Source organism: Odontomachus brunneus, unplaced genomic scaffold, assembly GCF_010583005.1.
Source record: "Odontomachus brunneus isolate Ranch 3 - 2012 unplaced genomic scaffold, Obru_v1 Obru_scaffold_100, whole genome shotgun sequence".
Lineage (NCBI taxonomy): Eukaryota > Metazoa > Arthropoda > Insecta > Hymenoptera > Formicidae > Odontomachus > Odontomachus brunneus.
Genome location: NW_022639550.1, coordinates 1,018,197 through 1,028,109, shown reverse-complemented (window position 1 = coordinate 1,028,109; position 9,913 = coordinate 1,018,197). Strand labels below are relative to the sequence as shown.

The 9,913-nt window shown below is 47.1% G+C and overlaps 1 protein-coding gene across 5 annotated transcripts in view; it reads left to right on the top strand.

Moving 5' to 3' along the window:
- Positions 1-9,913, top strand: part of LOC116848794 — a 48,582-nt gene that overhangs the window by 31,573 nt on the left and 7,096 nt on the right. For 3 of the 5 annotated variants that reach the window (XM_032825278.1, XM_032825276.1, XM_032825275.1), the window contains 7 exons: positions 3,905-4,408; positions 5,660-5,854; positions 6,156-8,917; positions 8,996-9,087; positions 9,182-9,310; positions 9,392-9,467; positions 9,557-9,854. In XM_032825278.1, the coding sequence (XP_032681169.1) occupies positions 3,905-4,408; positions 5,660-5,854; positions 6,156-8,917; positions 8,996-9,087; positions 9,182-9,310; positions 9,392-9,467; positions 9,557-9,854 (4,056 nt within the window). Of the gene's footprint in view, positions 1-6; positions 662-3,904; positions 4,409-5,659; positions 5,855-6,155; positions 8,918-8,995; positions 9,088-9,181; positions 9,311-9,391; positions 9,468-9,556; positions 9,855-9,913 lie in introns of those variants that run through there. The other 2 variants (XM_032825274.1, XM_032825273.1) reach the window with 2 other exon arrangements.

Below are 9,913 nucleotides of genomic sequence, written 5' to 3'. Positions count from 1 at the left end.
AGAGAGAGAGAGAGAGAGAGAGAGAGAGAGAGAGAGAGAGAGAGAGAGATCTTTCCGGAGCGCCAAGAGGGGTAGAGTGTTCGTCGAGGTGTTTTCGATCTCGGTGTGACAATTTTCAATGTGTATTCATGCGGCTATACGAGTGTCGAAGAAAACGGACGGTTCCTGAGCAAGTGAATGTTCCACGAGACTGAATTCGAAACGCGACGAGATGCCGGGCGAAACTCGCGACCAGCTGGCTAAAGAAGGAGTTGGCGATGAAAGAAGAAGTGGAGAAGGAAGAGAAGGAGGTGACGGCGGAAGAAGCATCCCAGAACGTAGAGAATCCTCAACGGGCGGCGGTGGCGGCGGCGGCAGCGATGGCGGCAGCGAGCCGGATCCCCGTAATCGAGGACTGACCACGATGATCCCGCTTCCGCGCACCGGCCAGTTCGCGTCCGCCTCGCAGAACCAGAAGATCGCAAAGACGGAGAAAAATCGACTGAAACTGATTATGGAGAACCACGGTGCCGTCGCCGCTAGCGACGTCCTTGATAAGGAGCAGCGTATCGGCATGCGAGAGGATGCGTCGCAGGACAACTGGCGAGTATCGGCGGCCAACTGCTCGACGATCGCGCGTCGGGACGAAAAGGTGATTAGGCGGACTATTTCGACGGGCAAGGTATAAGTTAGACTGCAATCGTAATCAAATAATCCATCTAAATTATATTATTATATTTGTTTCCTACATTGCGCTGAGCGTGCTAGAAGGACGTTGTTAATTTGAGTTATATTCTTCTATGTGACGGCCAATAATTTCTGATTCAAAATCGCGGTCACAATAGCTTCCCTCGAAACTACGTAAAAATTCGTGCCTTAATATTCGACACTTGCCTAAGTATTTCGGACACTCGAGCAATTAAGATGATTCGAACAAATCTCCTCACAAACAGGACGCAACATGACAACTCTCGCATCACCAACCGGATATTTACTCTCGTCGTTTTCGCATCACCGATCGGCATGCTCTGTTTTCCGTTTGTCTTTTGGTATCGAGCTCTCGAGATTGTTTATGGTGAACGCTCTCGCTGATCGATTTGGCGGTATACCAAATTTATTTTTACTGTTCTAAATAGTTTCATCCCATGTAACTGAAAGTATATTTACCGTCATTTTCACAACGTTTTAACTTTTATGGTATTGAGAATTATTGATATTCCAGACTTTGGTGGGGTATGCAGATTTATTAGATTTAAAAGATTTCAAAGTAAGGTACAAATCTCGGCCGCATTTCGGAACATTCCTTTCGAGAAACGCGGGTGATTCGCTTCGTCACGATATTTCCCACGATTAAACCGAGACCAAGTCACAATGTGACGACGCGGCTGCGCCTGAAAAACACGTAACACCCGTCGCAGTCTAGATTTCTCGAACGGAAGCGCTTATTTAACGCGGTCTTAGATAACGCGCGCACAATGACAAAAAGATGCCTTCGAGCGTGAAGACGCCCGCGCGAGTATTCACGCGGAGTTTATGTGCGTACGCACAAACTGCGTTCGTGACTAAAATACACTTCCTCGCTTGGCCGTGTTCAGAAATAAAATTCGTGTGGAACCGCTTTCGGGATTTCGCTCGCCAACGAGTCACGATCGTCACTGCTAATTATCGCGTTCAAATCGCCTATCTACGAGTCATCTCTTCCTTGAATTATCACCGCCTTTCGGCAATTGTCATCGTTTCCGATCGCGATGACACAGCGCGCCTCCTCCGTGCGCTTGACAATGATACGCCGTTACGAGACTGAATACACAATAATAACGATAATAATGTCGCGTTTTCGCGGATAAGATGAATAAAGTGCTTGAGCGACCGCGAGCAGCGTCGTTGCGAAAGCGGCTATCTATTTGCCGCGATCGCAATTGAGTGAGTCATTTCGCCAATTACCGAGTCATTAAACTGTCGGATCTGTCCCTCTTAAATGGGCCCGCTTATCGTGATGCATCATCTGCGCTGCTAACGCTCGTAACGGCACGCGGTTCAATAAGGCGAATTTCGCTCACCTGAGAGAGGTTTACTCGACAAATCACGACGATAACGCGGGCTAATTTCGTTGTCTGTCAGCCGCGGCGGACACGCCTCGCGAATTCTACGGGTGCGCGCGAACTTTTGTTTGCATAGATGAGCATATCTTTCCAATCTTGGAGCAAGTTTACGGTCGCCGGGTAATGAGCTCGCGGGAGAAAGGAAACGGACGATGACGGGGTGAAAGCTAAATAAAGTCTCTTACCTTGTCCTATTAGTTTCCGTCTTGGCGATTTAACGAGTCGCTCAACGCGACCGATTGTTTCGTTATGAGATGAAGATTATCCTCTTCACGCGGAAGAGTCGCTTGAATCACGTTGAATCGCGAATACGGCGACGAGTTTCATTAACCGATAAAGGCTGCAATTTATCCAATCCGTCTGACTACACGTTGACAGCTGGCTTAATTCAATTATCCGAAGTGTATACAATTTCGGTGAACTTGACGGCGCGAACGCCAGGGAAAACAGTGAAAGTATATATCGAGCGAACAATCGGGATGTGCACGCTTCTGCTCGTTCGAGAGGGTTAAACGCGTTTAATTATGCACGCTAAAGGAAATGCGGACTCGAAAGGCTGCCTCCTTTTTACTTACTGTCTAGCTTTCTTATAAGGTTTGACTCATTAAGATATTCATTAAGATACCGTCGAAGGTAGCAACGGGGGCCGATGGCCCAGACTGGGCCCAGGTAATAACCTGGATAAAAAAAAGTTCAACACAATAGCCCGCGACAATTAACGAGCTTGTGTTCCGACATCGTATTGACATGGTCTGACCAGAATTGATCTTTTGCAGCTTTCATGTAATGCTTAGGCATAAATTATGTTTCTTCAGTTGTAAACACATGTACCCCTCTTGCACATTGAATGCGTACACGGTTGCAGCTCACGGTTGCTTATCTTCCGCTTGTTATTATACCTCGTGTTTTCGCAAGTGCGTTTCTTTGAGGTTTCGCGCCTGCTTTGAAGCCTAGAAGTTGCCGCGGAACGTACAACCACGATGCGATAAAACGCCTTGCCCACACGTAATTACGCAAGTAATCATATCGTAAGAAGCGCGCTAGTTAACGGCGCAGACTGCGACTGTAATACAATGCTAACATACGTATCTGTATCGCAGATCACCACCATTTCATAATTTATTATTTAGATGCATGTTTTATGATACTCTGACAATAAGTCTCGTTTCAATTTGTCTATTGTTTATTTAAATACGAATACGATATTGTTGCGATGATATTTATACGCGTACCGTGACTTTGGAGCGCGTTTCAGGTACGCGTTCCAAAGTGCTTCTATACAGTTACATACGTAAATTAATTATTTCGAATGCATTCAGTTTCACGCTTTCACCAGTAATGAGAAGAAATCCGTCTTATCGTCTACGACTGATACAAACGAGTTAGTCACAAGAGCGACGTTAAATCAAGCGATATAAACCTGTCGGGACCAGGTCGCTTAATTACGGGACATATTTGATTCGCGTCGCGTAACGACTTAAATATGGTAATGAATGTTAATTCTCTTACATTTCTACCCACACACATATACACACTGGCATTCACCATCTACATTGAATGGCGAATGGTAAAAGCATTCATATGCAATATATTGCCACTGCACTGACGAAAATGGTAAGGAATCGATCGATGGCTTAACGCCTTTCGTCTGAAAAATTCATTTTATTCATATAAATTTTCATACTTTGAATAATCTTGTCCGCAACTTTATTCGACAAATATGATTTTCACAGCAATCCAATGCATATTGCGATCATTGTTGTCGCTTAGTGCGATTTTCATCCGTCACGGGACTAACGTGTGTCCTTTTTTCCCTTTTTCAGGAAAACGCGGAAGCCTGCCGGGACAGATCGCGCGCGACGGAGGGCCGCGTGCTGTACGGCTCGGCGGCGAGCGTCGGGGTGGAAGGCGTCGCCGCCGCCGCCGCCGCCGCCGCCGCCGCCGCCGCCGCCGCCGCCACCACCACCACCGCCGCCACCACCACCATCACCACCACTGCGTGGGGTGGCCAGAGACGGAAGGGTACCTCGTCGTCACCGCCACCGCCGTCGCCGCCCCTGAGCAGTGTCGCGGTATCGCGCAGGCTGGAGTCGGCCGCTGACGCCGCAGCGTCGTTCAACCCTGTCATCGTCGCCGTCGCCGCCACGCAAAGATGCGCCGCGATTGCGAAAAGCACCGTCGTCGATGCCGCCGCCGCCGCCACCGCGCCGAGATCGCTGCGGATTTACCCGACCTGTGCCGTTGCATCTGAGATCAACAAGGAGAATGCGATGGAGCCGGAGACGAAGGAGGAGGACGAGCGACGCTCGTCGACGCCGAGTCCTGAGGTAGCGTTTTCAAATACGATCGGTCACGCATGCGGGAGTGCGTGAGGTACGCACTGTGACTTTTTTTTGATATTCCGCCCTGCTACTCGGGGTGCACAAGTCAATGAGTTTCGGAGTTGATTGATCGGTGGAGTATGTGTTTCCCGAGAGTGAAGATGGTTGCCGTGGTGGGAGCCGACGCTAGTGTTTGTTGCGGATCAATCCAGTTTGTGTAGATGGGAAGAGTTTGTGTCTATATTACTCATATCGATATAAATTAAAGAGTCGATAGAATGTCACCGACACTCTTGAAAGAATTGCTATCTGTTTATTTAAATTAATTATTTACAATTTAAATTATTTAAACTGCTGGTAACATGACACCGCTGCAAAATTCTAAAACTCAGTAATATCTTATTATAAGTATGTATCTATTAACTTCAAGTCTTCATCACAAATTTATCGTAAATGTTCCACAAGTATAAAATTATAAATCTGAGAAAACTTAGTATCACGAGATACTCAGTTTCACGAGAATTAAATCGTATTCCAACACATTTATTTGTTTATATGTAATAGTTTTATATAATAGGAAAATTCTTGCCTATGTTGCGCACCTTTTTATGAATGGAATCTTTATTTCGACGAATCTATTACTTCTGTGTAAGAGGGCCAAAGGTTGAAAACCACTGCCGTACGAATTGCCTTGTGCTCGTGGCGCACGAGTACATACACCTTCACTAACGTGCCCCGTATTGATTTTACGGAGCCCTCGCCTTTCGTCTCTGTCTCTCCCTCTCTTTCTCTCTGTCCATTCTCTTCTCTCCCATTCTCCCTCTCTTCACGCACATGTACATGCATTTCCTTTCTCCTCCCTACTCGCATCGTTCCGACCTTTCTCTTTCGCCGGGTTTGCCCTTTAAGTCGTCACCCTCCGAAACGAGTGTGCAGCATCGCTACGAGAAAGAAACCCCTGTTCCTCATCCTCACTTGTGCACGTGTTGAAAATTTCAGGCTCCGCGACGTTGCGGCACATCCCTCTTGTATACACAACTCGACACAAAAAGAATTGATGAATTGCAGATGTAAAACAGCCGTTCGTTCCTGTCTTATTCGAAGTGTTCGAGTGATGCTAACGATGTCAAAATTAAACATAAAACTGTTTCTTTTTAATACTTTAAGATAACGAAAATAATTTCTTATTTGTACGTAATATCATGATCTTTAAAATTTAACAAACTGTGTTAAGGAACAAAAACTTTTGTGTCACAGTTTTACATAAGGAGAAGTAAGCGTTACAACGAGGATGGTAGCAGCGAGGAGGAGATTAAGCACGACACTTCGTTGCCTAGTAGCCACAGGCTGCCGTCTTCGTATCGTGGCACATGGCCCATCAGAAGAGACGTATGGGCTAATCAGCAGATTGGTTTTCCGGCCCAGCAGAGCACATCACTCGCTGCACACAATGTAAGTTGAACGATTATAACGGTGTATTGTATTGCGTGCCATTTTTCTCGCATGCATTCGATGTATCCCGAAATCACCGCGTGTCCTTCCGCGATGTGTTTGCCTGTTCGAAAGGACATGCGCTGGTTGGATAGTTTTCAGACATATATACTCCAATAATGCAAAAGATATCTATAAACTATTTGAAAGATGTTTAAACGATGATGACGATCTTCACGCGAATTTAAACGTTTTCTGTTAGAAATCTGTATGGTCTGACAGAATATAAAAATCGCATACGAAATGTGTCTTCCACATGCAGGATGTGGCGAGCGTAATGAGCTTCTCATCGAACTCCGCCGGTCTCGAATGCAACTCTGCTGAATCGCAAGGTCATCGACGACTAGGCGCCAAGGTGGACGTGGTGTACAATTTGTTGGGTATGTTGGAGAAGAATGGCCGAGAAGACATGAGCACCACGCTGCTCTCCATGAGCACCTCCATAGACAGCTGTCTAGTGATGAGGCAGTCTGGATGCCTGCCGCTGCTGGTTCAGCTGATCCATGCACCCGGACAAGATCCTGATACCCGCGATCGGGCTATGCAGGCGCTACACAACGTGATACACGCCAAGAGCGATGAAAGAGCCGGTCGCCGAGAGGCACGAGTGCTCCGCTTCTTAGAACAGCTGCGAGACTATTGTCAGACCCTGAGGATATCCCTGGAAAGAGGTCAGTCTACGGACGATCTGGAGAGACATCCAGCGGCAACGATAGCCGCCCTCATGAAACTCTCCTTCGACGAAGCGCATCGTCACGCCATGTGCCAATTGGGTGGCCTCCACGCGGTCGCGGAACTCATCGAAATGGATCACCTGGCTCACGGTAGCGAGTGCGATGACCAGAACTGCATCACGTTACGGCGCTACGCGGGAATGGCGTTGACTAATCTGACCTTTGGCGACGGCAACAACAAGGCCTTGCTCTGTTCCTTTAAGGAATTTATGAAAGCCCTCGTGTCACAACTGAGGAGTCCCAGCGATGATCTTAGACAGGTGACGGCGAGTGTCTTGCGAAACTTGTCCTGGCGCGCCGACAGCAGCAGCAAGCAGACCCTGAGGGAAGTAGGAGCAGTCACGGGTCTGATGAGAGCCGCCATGGAAGGCCGCAAGGAGTCTACTCTCAAATCGATACTATCCGCTCTGTGGAATCTTTCGGCGCACTGTAGCACGAATAAAGTGGACATTTGCGCCGTGGACGGTGCGCTGGCATTCCTCGTGGATATGCTGAGCTACAAGGCACCGTCCAAGACGCTTGCGATAGTCGAAAACGCCGGCGGTATACTGAGAAACGTGTCGAGTCATGTGGCGGTCCGAGAGGACTACAGAACCATCGTGAGGGAGAGAGGCTGTCTGCAAGTTCTTCTGCAGCAACTCAGATCGCCTAGCTTAACGGTGGTCAGCAATGCTTGCGGGGCGCTTTGGAATTTATCGGCGAGATGTCCGCAAGATCAACGTCTTCTCTGGGACTTGGGTGCTGTGCCAATGTTGCGCAGTCTCGTCCACTCAAAGCACAAAATGATCTCCATGGGTTCGAGCGCAGCCTTGAAGAACTTGCTGAGCGCTAGGCCGGGCTGCAACAATCTCGTTCACCTGGACTCCACCGCTCGCGGACTCGGACTGTCAACCCTACCGAGTCTGGTCGCACGCAGGCAGAGAGCCCTGGAGCAGGAGATAGACCAGAATCTAGCTGAGACGTGCGACAACATCGAACCGAGCACGTCGCCGACCAACAAGGATGACAAGTTTACGTTCAAGCTCGATCATAGCTTCCTCGGTATCAACGCCCACGGTTTACGCTCTTATCAACTGCACAATCAACCCAGCACATCGAGCGCAGCAGCCTGCAGCAGCAGTAAGTGCAACGGAGTTGCTAGGAGCGAGAGTAGAGACTCTATGCGTTCCGTCACCAGCACGCACTCCGACACCATGTTCGAAAGGGTAAATCGTCATGTTATGAACGGCATGACGTCCACCGATTCGCAAATCAAACAGCAATCCTCGTCGTTGCACTCTGCTGTCGGTTTCGACAACGTCGGTGCGCCCAGCGACGGTCACGCGAAAGCCACCCTATCCGAGAGGAAGTACACGTTGCGTTACAAGAACGCTATACCCGAACGTCTCAGGCCGCCCGACGGTTGTTTCGTCGACGTGAACGAGTTGAGATGCACCAACTCCACCATATCGTGGACTACGACGTCCAATCAAGAGCCCTCTCAGATCTCGTTACATTCTTCCATCGAGAACAACATGTCGCCGATCGATCATAGCGTATCGTCCTCGTCCAAAGCAGGCAGCCAGTCCAGCGTCTCCGAGGAAGCTGAAGCGACCGTTTGCGCAAAGTCGGATTACCGACGAACGATGGCGGCCGTCGATACCTCGAAACCAACCTCCTATTTGCCTGAAGCTTCTTCCACGAAAGAGAGTGCGAGTTTCGATAACGTCTACGCGGAAAAAACACTTTTACACCAACACGAAACACTGAATAGCATGCAGAAGACCATACCGTCCACGATCGGTCCGAACGCCACCTTATTTGGCGATTACGCTGAAACTGATTTGGATCAACCGACTGACTACAGTTTGCGTTATGGCGAGCAAACTGTAGACGACGAGAAACAACACTCGGGATTCTTCTCGGGCAACGATCAAGGACTTCTGCACGAGGACACGGTCAGAACTTACTACACCGAAGGTACGCCGCGCGAGACATCCTTGAACTCGTCCAGGGCCACTTCCGCGTCCGATCTCCAGGACGATAGTCGTATAAGGAGCTCGAAAAGGTTACCGGAGCGGTACAATAAGGCAAGGAATGCCGAGGAACATGATGAATGCCAAGTGTCGTCCTTGACGGACGTGTCGAAAGTGAACGACTTTGTCGAGTCGGAAGTGGAGTTGAATTTACGAGGCGCAACGCATCTCACCGACGACGAAAGCGGAAACCATTCATTGCCATATCTTGAAGGGGACTTGGACAAGCAAGTTGAACATACTCGAGTGGATACAACCGTTCAAAGCCACTCGAGGTATTCTTATGAAACTTGATTAAATAATGTTATTTTAACCGTAATATTTTATATTTTACGTTATATGATATTTTGCAGTGTAAGGACGACACCGATTTCGATGGTGTTAGGAACTTCCGAATATAATGATGATCACGACGGGGAATCCAGTTCCAGAATCATTAATCTAAGTAAATCCAGACTTTCATTATGTCTTATTAAACTTATTAAACGATTAAAACTTATTAAAAGGCGTTTATTTTAACAACTAACGTAATTTTATAGACGCAAAAGCGGTATTTGAGTCGCAAGCTATACTAGCAAACAGTTGCAAAGTAAATGACTTGCCACCGAATAACGTTGAATTTCCATCCGACGGCACTAATTTAAAGACCTCCAATAATGATTCAGGATGTAAGTAAAATACAATTCTGCAATACGTAAGAAAAATCTATTTCGATTTACATACAATGGACGAAATTTCTAAATATTTAGATCAAGTCAGTGACGGAGACGAGGATGACGAGGATTTACTTGCCGCTTGTATTAATATTGGAATGCAAAATAATAGGTAAAGTTTTACGAAATATTATTAATCAAACAATCATTGTGATGTAACTAACGACGCCGAAAACTTAATAAGACTATTTAACTTTATAGGCATAGACATTCCTTCATTGGAAATAACCTCGAAAAGCTACCTCGATCAGAAAGTAATTTGACTCGATACCAAACTAGTCTTGCCTTAGATCAAGTCGAATATAATGAAACCATTGAATCTGATAGTCCGTCGTTTAATATAAAATACACGAAGGCACATGGAATAACCGAGGTTGGAACTGCAGAGCAATGTAAAAATATTTTATCTGAAAAAACCAGAGAAGAAAAACGGGACAACAATGTGTCATGGCAAAGTGACGAACGGTGTGAAAAGAACATTCGACTAGAAACGGACACAGTAAGATTCCAGGGCTTTTATTCGCATGTTAATTTTTATTATAATTATTATGTTTAAAA